We start from the raw sequence: 17045 nt of genomic DNA on the forward strand, positions 1-17045 counted from the left end.
AAGAGGTATATTAAAAGTACCTGTTGAAATTTTAAAGACTATGTATATGCTTGGGGTTCCTAGCCCTAAAGATTTTACTTTAGGGGGACACTTTTACTTTGTAAAAACTTCAAAAGGGATTCTGATGTGCACCTCCAGTTGACAAGCCTCAGCATCAAGAGACTCTTCATCCTGAATGGTAATTTCTCTAACCTCACACTACTTTGATTAGTATATGATGAATATGTACACCTCCTTTCTATAAGACTCTCTGTACCTTTCACTAAGGTTTGATTCAGTGCAGAGTTAAGTACTTAACTTCTTAAGAATCATACAAACTAGGAATATGAACTCTGAGCTGAGTGTGGTGGGCACCAGTTTATAAAAAACTTTTTACAATAAAGAGAACCCATTACTAAACAAAAACAGAGGCCAAGAGAAGACATACAGATGGCCAAAAACATGTGAAAAGATGCTCAACATTACTAATCATCAGGGAAATGCAAATAAAAGCCACAATGACATGGCACCTCACACCTGTTTAAATGGTTATTATTAAAAAGACACACACACACACACACACACACACACACACAAAACCCCTCAAGAGTTGACAAGGATGTGGAGAAAAGGGAACCCTTGTGTACTGTTGGTGAATTGATGCAGCCACTATAGAAAACAGTTTGGAGATTCCTCAAAAAATTGAAAACAGAACTACCATAGGATCTAGCAATTCTAATTCTGGATATTTATCCAAAGAAAACAAAAATACTAATTTGAAAGACATATGTACCCCCACGTTCACCACAGCATTATTTACAATAGCCAAGGCATGGATACAACCTGAACGTCCATCAGTGGATGAATAAAGAAAATGTGGTGTGTCTGTATATATACACACACAGAGGAATATTATTCAACCATAAAAAGAATGAAATCTTGCCATTTGAGACCACATGAATAGACCTTGAGGGCATTATGCTAAGTGAAATAAGCCAGACAGAAAAAGATAAATACCATATGGTCTCACTTATATGTGGAATCTAAAAACAAATAGACAAACAAAAACCTGAGCTCATGGACACTGAGAACAGACTGGTGGTTTCCTGAGGTAGAGGGCAGAGAGGTGGATGAAATGGGTGAAGGTGGTCAAAAGGTACAAATTTCCAATTACAAAATGAATAGATCATGGGAATGCATTGTATAGCATGGTGACTATGGATAATAATACTGTGTTACATATTTGAAAGTACACAGGAAAGTAACTCCTGAAAATTTTCATCACAAGAGAAAAAAATTTTGTAACAATGAGGATGTTAACTGGACTTACTGAAGTGATTATTTTGCAACATACACAAATACTGAATCATTATGTTGTACACCCGAAACTAATATGTTATGTCAACTATACCTCCGTTTTTTAAAAGGCCAAGAAAGGATTCAATGGTCAGGTTTGGCTCATCTAAACCAATCTAGTATTTGTCACTGAGGCTGGAACCCAGTGGTCTCAAGTTCAAAAATACTCAATTAGTATTTTTTCAGACACACAGTCGAATTGTACTCTCCCAATGGACAATATTTCAAGCTGAAAACTCACCACCTCCTAAAAATCTGAGAACTGCTTTTTTATTTCCTGCGACTAGTGACGAATTCACACAAAAAAAGAAGTCTCAATCCTTGTTCTTCTCCTGACTCTTTAGACCTGTAGTTTTAACCTCTTCAAAAGGCTAAAGTCTGCACTCTCTGAGGACTAACAGAAGGAAAAATACTTTCTAAACTAAAACAATTATGTTATTTTAATCCTTAGAAAAATAATTCAGAAGGCCTGAGTGTATACCAAAGAAACTGACTTTAATGGGAAGTAGCTAAGCAAGATTTTTAACCTGAGATCAGCTTGGTACCAATAAGAGTCCAACAAACCCAATCAAATGATAAAATCACAAACCTTAATGGTTCCAAATGCTCTGAATCAATATCTCCCCAAGCCCTCTTGGAAATCAGTAGGATTTAGAATACTTGCTATTATAACTTCCAGGGGCTTAATTCTTCAAAGTCCCTAAGGATAGCCTTTCCCCTTAATCTCACAATGGCCTTGCACCTCATAGCTAATAACACTGTATTAGCAACAGCTAACATTTATACAGTATTTACTATTATATACTTGTCACTGTGCTGAGTACTTAACCTTCTTTATCTAATCTAATCCTCATAATAACTCTATGAGGTCAGTACTACTATTCACTTCCACATTACAGATGATAAAAGTGAGGCTTAGAAAAGTTATAAATAATTTGAGTATTTCTTTTGCTCTCAAAGTCCCAAACCCTTAAGTACTTTTTTCAATTTTAGGTTTCTGTCAGGCTGCCCAAAAAGAGAAAAGATATTTCTGAACATCACTCAGGGAAAAAAAAAATCATATCTAACTGTTCAGAGTTACTTTGTACCCCTTAAAGATTTTGGTGAGTTTGATCTTCGTTATTAAGAGGGAAATGTGCTCTACAACAGTGGATCTCAAATAGTGTGTATCATGATCAACGGGAGAGCTAATGTTAAAACAAACTGTTTTTTTCGGATATATAACCAGGAATGGAACTGTCGGTTCATATAGTAGTTCTGTTTTTAGTCTTTTGAGAAACCTCTATACTGTTTTCCACAGTGCTGCACCAATTTACATTCCCACCAAACACTTCTCTGCAGAATACTTCCAACAAGAGAGACACTTAGGACTTAAAAACATTTCCAGGACCTGCAAGCTAAAAGACTTCTTTTTTCCCCCACTTCACAAAGGCTCCAATGTCACCAATGACATTAACACAGTGGAAATCCAGAAAAAGGAAAATTAAGGTCAGAATGATCGTAAACTCTGCTCAAGAACTTTACCATCTACATATTACTTCTTCAGACTGAAAGGTGTTTTCTTTGGGTCTCCTAGGGCAAGAAAAATGCCAAAAGAAAAAAGAAGTAGATTGTTTCATAACACTAAAAACACAACAACAGGTTCTGAAAATGTAATAGAATTTTGCCCTGTAAACAGAAAAAAAAAATCACAAAACCCTATAAATTCCTCCTATCTCTCCTTTATCACACTATCCTCCATCTCAAAAGAGCTTTTCCTCTTACCCAAGGCTGCCCCAAAGTCTGTACTTCCTATGTCACCTAGGACGAACAACTTCAGAGAATAGGATTCATTAAGAATGTCTCCTCAGCCAGTCCAGGAAGCTTCTTATTCTTACTTGGGTGAGTGCTCTCAACCATGACTAAACTGTACCTAGAGAAATATATTTTCAAATATTAATATGGCCTGGCACCTTCCTGATGCTAATCCTTCCAGGGCCATCCCAATGGCACAACTGGGAAATTAACTGAAGAGAAAGGCAACCTTCCCTCTGCTCTACTTTCAGATGCTCCTCCTCCCCAGCTTTGCCGTGCACAGATTCATTCTGTACACATACACAGAGGTAGAACATGCGCGCACACACAAATAACTCTCGGCAGGAGCCAAAAATCAAAGCCTAACCCCGTGGTTTTTAAGTGAGCAAGTCCAATTTCCTTCTTTGTAGCCCTTGACACATGCTAGCTGGGAGCCGTCTGGATTTTTTTCTGCCTTGTTCCTGCACCAGAAGGCTCTGCACTGCAGGTCAGGAGATGATAAGGAAATGAACAGTGTAATTTCCAAAGCCTCTGAACACGGCCCTGTCAGCAGCTCTGGAGGCGGGTTACTCAAGCATGGCTTGAAGAGTGAAAACCACAGAGAGGAGGGCTCCGACAGCCAGCAGTGGCAGGATCTCAGCTGTGCATGTTACTGCCACCTCCAGCCTGAAAGCCCAAGCCCTGCTGCCTCCCTGGATGAGCTCTGTTGGTACAAGCTCTTATACCCAAATGGCAAAAACACAAGTTCACACTGGGGGAGGAAGATTAAGGGCTAGGACGTAGATTTTCCATGCACTCTTGTGTAGAAACAAAAACATTTAGTGCTCTTCCAGCATACATGAGATTGCACATGCTGGCAAACCCATGGTAACATCTATCCAACACACCCAACCCCACACCGGGGATATGGCCAGAAAGGAAACGCAATTCATATGAAATCAGAAATTCAACAGGCCACTTCAACATCCTTTGAAGCCAATTTCTCATCTTCTACCCCACCAAGCTCCACTATAAATATCAGGGCCTTTAGAACATATTACGAGCATGCAAATTTCCCAGCCCAGGTTTGGCACTTCTGAAAGTCTTAGCCAACATGCTTATCTATTCATATTGGGCTTCCTGTATAGGTGGAATGTTGTTATATTTCAGCGCATTATTGCCTAGAGGAAAATGAGACATATTTTTACTCAAATCATGTTTTTCTTTTGTTCTAATATTTACTGAATGCTCCCTATGTGCCAAGCACTGTTTTAAGTGTTTTATATGAATTAACTCATTTAATCTCACAACAACCCTATTTAGGAACTATTGTTTTCCTCATTTTGCAGATGAGAAACCTGAGGTAGAGCAGTTAAGTAACTTGTTCAAGACCACTCAGTTCATAAGTGGCAAAGCTGGGATACAAACCCAGGTAGTCCAGTCCAGCTCCACAGTTTATAAATTTATACAAAAGAGTTGATGTGCAATTTAAGTTTAGAAGACTGGTGTTTCAGGTTAGAAGTGGCTCCCAGTGCCCACCTTATAAAGAAAATTAACAATGGTTAAAGGAAATTCACAAACACTAAAGTATATAGCAATTATCTGGGGAGTCTTTTTGGAAGCACAGATTTCTGAGCCCCCACTCCTAAAACCTATTTAGCACATCTGAGCTAGGGTCCAAGAATCTGCATTTTTAACACTCAGATGATGTGATGCACATGGTTTTACAGAACACAATTTCAGGAACTCTGCTCTAGATGGTGCACTGTAAGCTCCTCAAAGAGCAGGAGCCATCTCTGTTCTATTCACCAGTGTATACCCAGTACCAAGCACAACACCTGGGATTTAAAATGCACTCATGTATGTATATGCATGACTGGGACGCTGTGCTGTACACCAGAAATTGGCACACTGTAATAGACTGTACTTCAATTAAAAAAAAAGTTTACAGAAAGAAATAGTTTTTTAAAAAGTACTCAATTAATATACTGAATGAATGAAAGATGATAATGGTATCCAACAACATCTCTTTACAAAACAGTTTAATACCCACAATACATTTAAGGTCTGTCTACTAGTGATAAGACTAAGAAGCACAAAGGCAGGGTTGGTTTTGTTTTGTTTTATTTTGTTTTCCATATCTGCAACTGCCAAACAAAGAGAGAACTGGCTAATGCCTCGATGATTACAATGAAAATTTGACTGAATGCAATATTCCAGAACACTTACACACATCCTCAAGAAGTCAAGCTCAAAGTAGCAGTTTAAAAGCAACTTTCCCTCTGTATGTATAATGGGGAAGGCTCAGGTCAGCTATTAATATTTGGTCTTTGTAAACATCACCTTACCCAAGAAAGCTAAACTCAAAGATCCTTTGTTTACTGAGTATCTACAATGTTAAAATTGATGTAAAAAACAAATGACAATGGTCTTAAGAGCATTGGACATTTACATCTAATGTTTCTGCTGTAGTCTTTAATGTGGGGAAAGTGAAGGATTTGTTAAGAATCTGAGAGTAACAATATGCCATAAGAACTCTATAAATAAAAACCTAGCTTTGCACTACCTGTGAGAGTTTAGGCAAGTCACATGACCTCCCCCTTCTCAGTTTCCTCTTTTATAGTGAGGAGATTGGACAAGATAATCTCTCTCAGAGCCCTCCTTGAATTACAACACCCAGATGGGAAACAGAGACGCTGAAGGAAAAATAAAGCTCAGACTTCGTTGTAGTTACAGAATGCATCTCTGTCCTACATAAATATCAACTCCTTCTCATTTCTTCCATGAAGGAAAATGCTTGAGGACATTTGGCTTCAGGAAGTAGGGCTGACTGCTATGTCATCAATAGCTGAGAAAGAACAGCTAGTGAAGGATGAAGGCGTTAAGAGAGAAAGCCTTGGATCAGAAGAAATAAGAGACCTGACCTTGGTTGAGCAATGAGGGATTGCAACATGAGAGAATTGAGCTGGAAAGCATAAACTAGGGCAAGAAAACAAATCCAAGGGCAAAGGAAGATGCTCTTAGAACACAGGATATGACAGCAAGCATGATCAGAAGGCGAAAGAGCAAAGAGCACTCTTTATCATTTTCTTTGTATCCAAAACTAATGGGGGAAGTGTTAAATACACGTATGCAGCATTCTGAGAGCAGCAGAAGCTGAGACACAGACATGGAGAAAGCACAGTGCAGTGTTTCTACCTTGCAAGATCAAAAGTACAGCTAAAAAGGCAAGGAGAGCTGGTTGCAAACATCTAGATCTTTTAGCCACGAGAGCTTTGCTTTATACGATTTGAAAAAAAAAAAAAAGGAGTCTCACCTTAAACTCCTGGGTTAAGCCCCAACTCAGAGCCGACACAGACAGATCACTGCCTTCTGTAGTTTGTAAATTCTTTTTTCTTGCCTGTCAGAGTGGCAAGGTGAGCACTAAGCTGGGGACATTCAGACAGGCACTCTCCCTCTTTCCTACCTCCCCTTCCATCCCTAATTTAGCAACCTATCAATCAAACCAAAGGCAAGGGAACAGACAGGAGCCAGAAGGCTCTGTCTTGTTTATTCCTCAACATTCCCTCCTCCATCTCTTCAGCTGGCAGGAAGTATGAGGCAGGAGTGCTCAATAACAATTCAGGGCAGCAGGAGTTGCTAAGAGCCATCTCTGGTCTCTCCTAGGACTCAAGGAAACAGCACAGAGAGCCCTGCCAGAGGTAGTGGAGCAAAAGTGGGATCTCACAAAGGGAAGTCCACATCCTTGGCTGATAGAAATTTGCTGAGCCATTAACTAAGATATCTACCTTGATAAGAAAGAAGGCTTTGAGGTAGATAATTTGAATATTCAAATATCCCTCATTAGCTAGAGGTAGACATGTGACAATTCTATCCTACACTACAAACTGCATTTGTCTTCTCTCCTGTCTCCACGGGGGTAAGGGGGTGGGGATGGGGGGTAGACTCCAGCCAAGACACTTCAAATTTTATGAGTTTTCCCTCTTTGTGACAGTTTCCAGCTCAGAGTATGCAATTCCTAGATTATATCAAAACATCTGTTTGGCTGTTTTGGTTCTGTTGGTTGTCTCCACACGGAAGGAACATTCCAAACCAGTTATGCCATAGGCAAGTCCATATCTCAGAGAGGAAATCTTAGTGAAGTTTTCAAAGACTGGGCTTATAAGCTGTAGTACTAATCATCAAGCACTGACTGAACACCTCTTATGCCCCAAACCCTGGGGTTCTTCTTTCTCAAAAGCTGCTCCTGGCCAAGATTCCTAGCCTCCCTTTCCCTTTTGCATCTTCTCTTTCTCTCCCATTCCAGAAACTCTTGTCTCCCTGCACAGTGTTTTTCATCTCCAAGTAACTTTCATTTATTTAAATTATTTATTTCAATGGTCAGATGTTTTATGGAAGGGCACTCCAAGAATCAGAGTGTTCAAAAGAATTAAGGAAACAGAGAAAGGAATTGAGAAGGCAGGTTCTTGCTTACGGTAATATCAAATTGCACAGCAAATTTTCTCTTCTAAAAGTACTTCTCAGCAATTTTATCCTCCCTCCAAGAACAAAAACAGTCTCTCTTCCTTTTCTCTTCCATTCCACTGCTCTATTCTCAGTCTTTTGGGGAGACAAGGAATGTAACACAACTACATTATTAAGGGACAATCCTCCCTGGCACCAAGGTGTATTGTTAGCTGAACAGACTGCATCTTTCAGCCCAGTTATAATCTTAAGGGCAGCCACTCATCCAGCCCTGGACCCATATGAGAAAACGGGTTTCATTTGCTTCTCTGTTGGAGACTATCATGGACATTTAGACTTAAATCCAATATGAATCTAAGCATCATTATCCCTTCACCCACAAAACACTACCGGGCTTAGAAGACTGCAACGAGTCAAGAGTTCTAAACAGAAAGGAAAATGAAGGCCATCCTCAGAAGTGGCCGCTTTTCAGCACAGGAGGAACAATGATTATGAACATGGATATATGGCAAGAGTTTACTGAAGCCAGATGTAGGGAACAGTCTAATGGGCCTGGAACAGAAGCAAGAACTCCTGGTACTCCTAGGCCTCTTTAAAACAGTATTATCCATCTGCACCTCAGAGAAAATTGGTAAATCACAGCCAGCACAGGATGCACCATGCCAGTAACCAGCTGGAACGTGACTCTGTTGAGGTGGACTGTAGCATCTGCCACCTAAACACAGGCAGCCTCTCTGGCAGCTGCCACTGGTAAAAGGGAACAAACTATTGTGTTATTAGTGGAAAAAAAATTCACAGCCCTGTTACCAGGGAAGTCCAGATGTTGCTAAGAGCGACAGATGTGCCAGAGGCAAAGACCAAAATACCTACAGCAAATAAAGTGCAAGCTACCACTGGAATCCCGGCAAGAGGAGGACACCACCATGCACACATACACATCCAGCCTCTATTTATGAACACTTACATATGGAAATAGGCATTCCCTGTTGCAGCTGATGTAATTACAGAGAAATCAATTTATACTGCATCTGCTGGGATCAGCTGAAAGCGCTGGGTGAGCAGAACACAGAGCAGAAAATCAAGAGCCAATGAACAGCTCATCACCTGGCCAGCTGCTTTGCAGGAAACTGTAAGCTGCAGAAGTTTAAGGCAGCCTGAGCTGACCCTAGACTCACATCCAGTCTGCTCCAGCCCTGCAAGCTCCATTTACTGAGAGATGAACTAAGATCATCTTCCCAGAGGAGGAGAACCCCTCATGGGGCTGCAGGCACCTGTCCTTCCAAGCCAAGCAGAAGGCAAGGTATCATTACACTGTTTGGCAGCTATTAAACCACCAGGATACCTTGATTTCCAATCACTGAGGGAGATAACTGGCCAAGAGCTATACTTTTGTGGCCAAAGAATCTCTTTCAAGACCAAACTTTCATAGTCACAACACTAATTTATAAGACCTGATTACGTACCTCATAGTATAATCAGTACCTCCTGCTCCCTTGTTTATCTGCCCCAAACTGTCCTTTTGCTCTTTGGCAGCCACCAATAGAACACTTGGTAGATATCACGTCATGAAACTTATTTAACCCTTTTCTCTTTCAGAGACCCAGCAGCACCATTTATCCCATTTAGGATAGCACTCATCTGAAAGCATATTAGGTTTATCAATTTGTTCTTAAGTTTATCAATGACTATAAGGATGAAATGCCAGTCAAGCTGGGAACCACATCAAGGCTGATGCCAGCTTCTGGTAACAAATGTCTGAGGTGGGACAAGAACAAGGTGGGAGGTTCTTGACTTATTGAAAATTCATTCTATCAAGCAGCTGCCCCCAACAACAGATATTCTTCTCCAAAATGTCCAGGCCTGCTGTTAAAGAATCTGTAGGGAATCCCTAATTTGGAACAAAACCACATTATCATTACCAGCTGCTCTGACCTTGTAATTGGTCATTACCCACAAACTAATGAGCCTCCCACAGAGTACACATAGCATTTGGCGGTTAGTCCAGAGCAGTTCTGACTGGCAGTGGGCAGCCAGGTCTGGCCACCTCTTACCTTTTCAGACTTGACTTTCTTTAGCGGGCGACACTCATTCTCCCCTTCCTCTGGCTCCGGTTTAGCTCCCAAAGGATTGAGCGCTGCCCCAGGCTCAATAGCTATACTCCCAAGTGGCTCCACAGCTCCTGCATCCACCCCTGCACTTCCATCATACTGACCACCCCGTCCTCCCAACGGCACTGGCTGGAGGACCCCAGGATCCTTTTCTGAACAAGTCCCCACTCCTTCGCTTCTCTCCTTCTTGCTCTTAGATGAGCTGTTCTCCTTCTCCTTTTTGGAGCCGGCTACACTGCGGGATGCCTTAGTCGCCTTCTCTGAGCCCTTGGGAGCAATAGCAGCAACCAGGCTTCCTGCATTGGCACCATCTCCTGAGCGTCCCTGCACCTCTTTCTTGCTAGATGCCCCCTCACTTGGAGTGAACAGGGACGTCCCTGGAGTGGGTTTGCTAGTGTCTTTGCCACTCTTATTCCTTTTGGATTTTGATTTGCCTTCCTTCCCTTGAGGACCTGGCACTGGGGTCACAAACTTGATGTTGTCTGGTAGTGTGGCCACAGCATTGGGAGCTGGTATCCCCACCTCCTTTGAGCCTGACATTTCCAGTTTCTGCTGGTCCTTTTCCAGATCGGCGTCCAGGTCAATGATGAGATTCCCTACTCCAATGTCCCATTCATCCCCACTGTCGTATGTCTCAACCGGGTTTGCATCCACTCCTTTCCCTCCGGAGGCTCCACTGCTCAAGGACATCTTAGAGTCAACGTCCCACCTCAAGATTCAAGGCTCTTCCTTGCCCCCAGCTTTCCTATTTTCAGCTTCAGCTATGTTCTCAGACCTGCCACATTGGTCAGTACATGCCCAGTGGACAACATCATTGCTGGAAAAAGAAAATTTAAAGAGCTGTTAAAGGAAACAATACAGGCAAAGAGACAGCCTGAAATAAACTCCCACACAAAACAGATCCTTCCTATGGGGCTATCACATCACAATGGACAAGACAAACAGGTTCAGTTGTATTTCTAACCAAGTCACATTGGACCAAGGGAAAAGGTGACTCCCACTCCGTCTCCCCAGGGGAGAGCACGGTATTTCCAAGTGCTCAGAGATTCTGTGGTAAGTCTTAACTAGGAATCCTCTAGAGTTAGTTTCCCATTCCCAGGAGACTGATTTCTACTACCACTGCCAGCTGGCAAGCCTCCCTCAGTCAATACAGGCCCTGGCACATCCCAGATTCAAGTTCTAGCACAAGTTTACACACACTTCTTTCCTCCTTGCTTGTTCTTAAAGAACATTGGACCAAGGGAAGCCTTCTACTAACAGGGCCTGTCCTTACTAACAGTAATACAGATTCCTTGTCATTTCACTGTTGCCTGGGGTGGGGGGTGTGATGGTGGAGGAGGTCTCATTGTGGGTAGGCAAGAAAAAAAAGAGAAAAGCAAACAGAACAGGGGAAAAATACAATATCAGGATCAGGGGCAAAAACTGAAATTAGAAGAGACAATCCTCAGAAAGGGCTCAACCAATCAGCTTACGTTAAGTTAAACCAGACTTACTAAACTCTAGGTTTCAAATTATGTCTAAATAGCAGAATTTAATATAATCTTCCCCACTTCTCACTAAAATACCCATGAAGACACACACACACACACACACACAAACACACGGAGAATCAAAATTTACACTACCAATAACTGAACAATACTAAAAAAAAACCTAACACTGGATTGTAGGATAAGTCTTCACACTCATATAGTATAAGACTGGTGGCACTGTACTGATAAATACCAGGGCCTCACCACATGGAACAGAGGGGCCTAAAAAGGGGGGCTGGGTGGGTTGGGTGGTAAAAAGGGCAATTTATACCTCTCCAGTCTCCTGGGGAGTTTACCATCTAGAAAACCTGGCAGCCAACATGTACTATCCAGGTATTACTTTATGACAAAGCAAATGAGTGCTGTTCTTGCTCACTCCTCTGTTTACCATCTTCCTATAACCATTTAGAATACAACTCTCATAAGCTAAAGGAGCGAAGAGGAAACCAGTAGTGACATAATGAATCCTACGAAGTAAATATCTAACAGGGAAATGCTACAGATAGGACAAAGATAAAACAAATTGTACTTTTTCACCTACTCTCTCAAGGCAGCATCACAGAACAAGGGTGCAGTTACAAGAAGAGATGTCATCCTAAGAGAGCAGAGCTATCTATATCAAGTAAATGCCTGATAGCAACAGGGTTTTAAGAGAGAAAGGAGCGCACATTAATCTGCCATTTAGCTACAGATCTGAGAAGAAAATACATCCTTTACCCAAGTAGAACGCTTAGCGCCAACGGCAACCAACTATGGCTGGCACTGAGTCCACATAGATCTTACTTCATAAAAGGATGGAAAACTGTGTGAGAGGAAACATGATGTAAGAACTATGAAAAGAATGCCAGCCACAAGGTAAAGTAAACATAATTCTTCAAGAATTAGAGAAATAATACCTTTGAAAATGATGTCGAATTCTGAAGAAATCTTTAGTAAAATGTTTGGAATTCTCTATACTATACACTCATTCATTCCAAAAAAAAAAAAAATGTATAAACTGCCTACTTTGTGCCAGGCGCTAAACAAGGTGCTGGGAATACAGCAGCAAATGAGAGTGAATTAAGGCAGTGGAACATGGTACTGAAAATAATTCTATCATGAGGGCAGAGGGTCCTTCTAAAAATGGGAATGCCAATTGAATCTGTACTACAGAGGATTTATTACAGCATAGTTCTTCCCAACATCTTAATTTCTTACTCCTGCAATCTCTGCGACTGTGGCTAGGCTGAGAGTATAACCCACCTTCATCTGAGGCTTACCTACTTCCTCTAGAGCGGCACTGTCATCAGTATGTAATTTAACCAGTAGAACTACCCCATGCTTGTTTATTCTTGGAAAAACAATACAACTGCCAAAAGACCTTCCTCTAAAAAACAAACAAAGAAATAAAAACTCTTCCTCTAGAAAACAGAATGGTAATGGAAAAGAGACTCTAGGAGGGTACAGTAAGGAAAGGATATAATTTATGACATTAAAATGTTAGTGCTCACTGAGAGACTCTGACGGTTCTCACTCTACTGCACTGGCTGACCTGTAAGAAGCAGGGTAAACAGAGCAGGACAGTAAGGAAGAATAAGCATAAAGAAGCTACTAGGCTGAAATGAAAAGGTATGAACTTTGACAAAAGAATGTAGTATCTTTAAAGAAGGAAGAGGCAAGGAAACCATAAAGATGCAATACCAAGTAAAATTCATACAGAAATTTAAAAAGCACACAGCTAAAACTGAGGAAAATGAATTAGTAAACTACAAGAAAACTTGAGATATTTTTCCAGAAGGCAAAGGAAAAGAAAAAGAAAAGAATAAGAGAAACTGAAAGAAAAAGTATTCAACAGCACTGAAAGCAAAACTGGAAGGAGACTAGGACAAATGGGAGAAAAGCAACCCATCAAGAAATAATAAATGAATAATATTTTGAGCTAAAAAAATCTTGAAAATGTTCACTACTTTTTCAGCAAAATCAATTTAAAAAGCCAAACTTGTGTACATTCTGGCAAAATTTTTAAATTACAAAGGGCAAAAATTAGCCCAACTTCAGACTGCTCTGCAATATTAAGTGTTAAAAGAGAATGAAAAATCTACAGAATTTTGAAGAGAAAAGGTTATCTGTCAGGAGTCTTACGCTGAGTCAAGCTGTTTGTCACATGTAAAAACAACAGACTTTCAGTTAGGTAAGAACACAAATATATCCACCTTGTTAAAAATTTAAAAAACTATCTGAAGTACTAAACTCAGTTCAGTGTAGCATAAATTCAAATAATTTCTTATAAACACAAATGCCAGCTGCTTTTTGTAATGTGAAGAGCAACAGTGCAGACATTCTTTAAAGAGATGAGGCAAAAATCAATGCTTCTCATAATGCTGAACCTCAAAAGGTTCAGTCTTAACACCAGTAAGGAAAGACACTTCTTCAAATTTCTTTTGTCCCAATTCCATATGTCACGGCAAATTGTTCTGTTTTTCCTAGTAAGCAAGAAATACTTCCAGCACATTTTCTTTCTAATTGTGCTTCTTCTTAAAAGGGAGCTGGAGATGAAAAGAACATCTGTGGTCTATGCTCATTTCCAGGTTCCACATCTTAAGTGAGATATTCACTGAATAAAGGAATGCCCAAGGGTATAATAAAAGACCAAGACCAAGAGGCCATTTCATAAGAGGAAAGGTCTCAGAACCGGGTATTCTTTAGTTTGGAAAGGAGTTAACGGAAGGGAGTCAGGCTGGTTACCTTCAAGTATATGATGTTTCCAATGTGCAAGAGAGAAACGTATTCTGTGATACTTCGGGCACAAACAGAACCAGCTAGCAGAAGTTACAGAAAGACGGATGTTTAACTCAGGAAAAAGTTTAGTAACTTGAGATTTCCAACAATGACCCACAATGCTTAATGAAACCATATCTTTATCACTGAAAGTAGTGAGCAGAAAAAGCATAATCACCAGTCAAGCAAACTAGATAAAGATTTCCTCTATGTGTGGTAAGGGTTTGTCTGGACACGCTTATGGCCTTCTTCAAATCTAAAATTCTATTAATATATCTATGAAAAAGTGCTTTCCCTACTAGAAAACTACCTAGAATTTCTGAATGACCAGGATGCAAACAAAGAAAGCATATCCTGACGGATGATATTTAGTTGTCCTGATGTTCTTTACAGAGTCACTGTCCTCCTATTTCTGAGGGTGTTAAGAGTTTTCATAATGACCACTTTTCAACCAGGTGACTTCTCAGAAATTCAGCTTTCCAAACCCAGCAGGTCTCATAGTAACTTTGGTGGTACCTTTCCAAAGATATACTGAAAAATTGCCAAGCATTCTTTAATCAGCCTGGCTGCAGCAGCCAAACCACTTTCCATCTGTTCCCTCCAGCATCCCTGGCTTTATACAGCTAATAATCAACTCTCTGACAGGTCACTGAAGAGATGTTTAACCACAGGAGGTAGGGTAACTAACATGGTAGCTGGAAATGAAAAGCACTGACCTCTTACCTCCACGGCAGAAAAAGTACAGAATCGGGATAACCAATACCTTACAGAGACCACAAGGCACTGTCAACTTGCAAGAGCTTCTGTATATATTTTCCTCTTTAATTGACAACTACCTACAGCTAATCTGGTCTAAGCAGCAAACTGTCCAATGCTGCACCACTAAATTTATCTGTCCTCCCCTCTTCTTATGGGTTTTGGATCAATCTTCTTACAGGCTTTGGTCTGAGCAAGCGACAGTTGTGTCTGAGCGTGCATAATCTGCTTGGGACCACACAGGTCACACACTTTTGAATGCGAGGGTGATGAGTCTGGCTAACTAGTTCCCACCAAAAGCTGTATGGACAAAGAGGAAAAAATCTATACTTAATTCTAGGAAGGCAGTATGGTGTAGAAAAAGGAGCACTGAGCTTAGAATCAAGAGATGTGATTTCTGGACTCAAATTTCCACTGACCCAAGCCAGGTGGTTAGCCAAGTTATTTCATTAAATATTAATTTTCCTATTATAAAATGGAGGGAGAATCCATCATGGTTCTATTAGGAGGATCCAAATCTGGAAAAGACAACTCAGAAATATAAAATGACCTAAAAAGTCTCATAATGTTTTAGTGTCTGAACTTAAAGAGAACTGTTTCATGGTTATTATGGTACAGAAATCTAAAGTATTTTTAAAATAAAGAAAAAATACTTTAAAAAATTAACAAATTAAATTACAGGTAGTACTGATATCTATTTGAGTTCCATGAAAGAAAATGGCAATCCTATCTTCTCTCACGAACTGTTTTCCCTTTAGGCTAGTCCTACCTTCAGATGTGGCTCATAAAACCCTACACTATCATGCCAGAAAGATTCCACCTTGCTTCAAAAATCCCTCAGAGCTAAGGTACCAATCTCAAGGTTCATGGTTTTAACATCTGGACTATCTCTTTTAACAACTGTTCCAATCCACTAGGTTGCTGATCCCTCTGACAGGCCTTCAAATCTAAACTTTTTGAGGTTCACAGGGTTTGATGCCCTAGGGAACTGTCAATAAACCAATGGGATAAAACAAAGTTGCCAGAAGAAAAGCATGTTATACCATTTTCCCTGAATTCCAGATGCTACCCCGAAATCACATGGTACTTAGGCAGCCTCAGGTGAGGCTAGTACAGCATGTAAACCATCCTTGGTGACTCTTGAGTTTACCCAGCTGGAATAACAGGCATCTCCCTCTCCACCTGCCACACTCCATGAGAGCTCACTAATCAACTGAATTTCCAACTAGGACTCTAACAAGAAACAATCAGCTTTCCTTTGGGTCTCTCCCTTAATTTATTACATTAATTACTGTAACAAAGGAACTGTGTCATCTCTTCAAGTACCATAGCTCTCAGCTTATATCTTCAATGGGGATCAGATAAAGACAGACTAACAGTGCCAATTTGAGAAGATGGATCCAATTCAACAGGTCTCATCTGACCATGTGTCACCTAAGGACAGAACAGCAAAAGTGTAGCATCTCTCAGTCCCTGAGTGTTTATATGCTGCATCTCATGAATAGTTTTATCGTTCTCACAGGCTGCTGTTCTCAAAGATTATGAGGCTTGACCTTTTTCATTTTACATAAGCAACTGACACTTCCACTAGACATAGCTATTCAACAGGGCTCAGGTTTAGAGCCTTGGTGTTTGCTGACACTGCTCTGTGCCAGCATTCATCTCACAATAGGCTAAACAGTTCATGTAAATAACCCTATAGGGATTCATTTGGTGGAACTGGTTTACAGAGAAAACTCTTACCACGGTCTGTGTATAAGACAGCCAAGAAGTAGAAGGCAAAGATCATCTAAGGTAAACAAGAAAGCTCTACCATCTCCCCTCTCCTAAAAACTGAAGGGCTATGTAACCCTTTATAACTTAGTTCTTTGCCCCAGAGGTAAACTTTCTGTACTAAAGAGAGAGAGGTGACATCAAATTCTCAAGAAAAAAGTGAATGGTGAAGATAGCTTAGGAATCAGGAGACCTAATAAACTGGCCCTCCACACAGAACTGTTGTGTCAAAGTTTCTGTATAGCTCAATCTACTCATCTCTCAAACAAGAGTAATATGGGTCAAATTCATAGGGATGAGGGAAAGGAAAAAAACCTAAGCATTTTTCAGAAAACGAGGAATTACTTCGATTTTTATATTCTAGACCTCACCTCCCTTCCTGAATCTCTTACTTAAAAATTACTATTCTATAGTAACTCTAAAGAGTGTACAAAGAAACCTTCTCTATTAAAAATCATATCTACACTGTTAGACTAACCATTAAAAAAATGGTGGAATTCACACACCACACCCTTTAGGATATCTGAGCCCTATCAACTTCTCCAGC

At 40.5% G+C, this 17045-nt stretch overlaps 1 protein-coding gene across 4 annotated transcripts in view; it reads right to left on the bottom strand.

Annotated features, from left to right (window-relative positions):
- ZNF609 (zinc finger protein 609) overlaps positions 1-17045 on the bottom strand; it is a 187665-nt gene that overhangs the window by 152778 nt on the left and 17842 nt on the right. For 2 of the 4 annotated variants that reach the window (XM_074366338.1, XM_074366337.1), the window contains exon 2: positions 9624-10497. The exons of 1 other annotated variant lie outside the window; for it this stretch is intronic. In XM_074366338.1, the coding sequence (XP_074222439.1) occupies positions 9624-10370 (747 nt within the window). In that variant the 5' untranslated portion in view covers positions 10371-10497. The remainder of the gene's footprint in view (positions 1-9623; positions 10498-17045) is intronic. One more of the 4 variants, XM_074366339.1, reaches the window with a different exon arrangement.

This window comes from Camelus bactrianus, chromosome 6 (assembly GCF_048773025.1).
Source record: "Camelus bactrianus isolate YW-2024 breed Bactrian camel chromosome 6, ASM4877302v1, whole genome shotgun sequence".
In the NCBI taxonomy this organism is placed as follows: Eukaryota; Metazoa; Chordata; class Mammalia; order Artiodactyla; family Camelidae; genus Camelus; species Camelus bactrianus.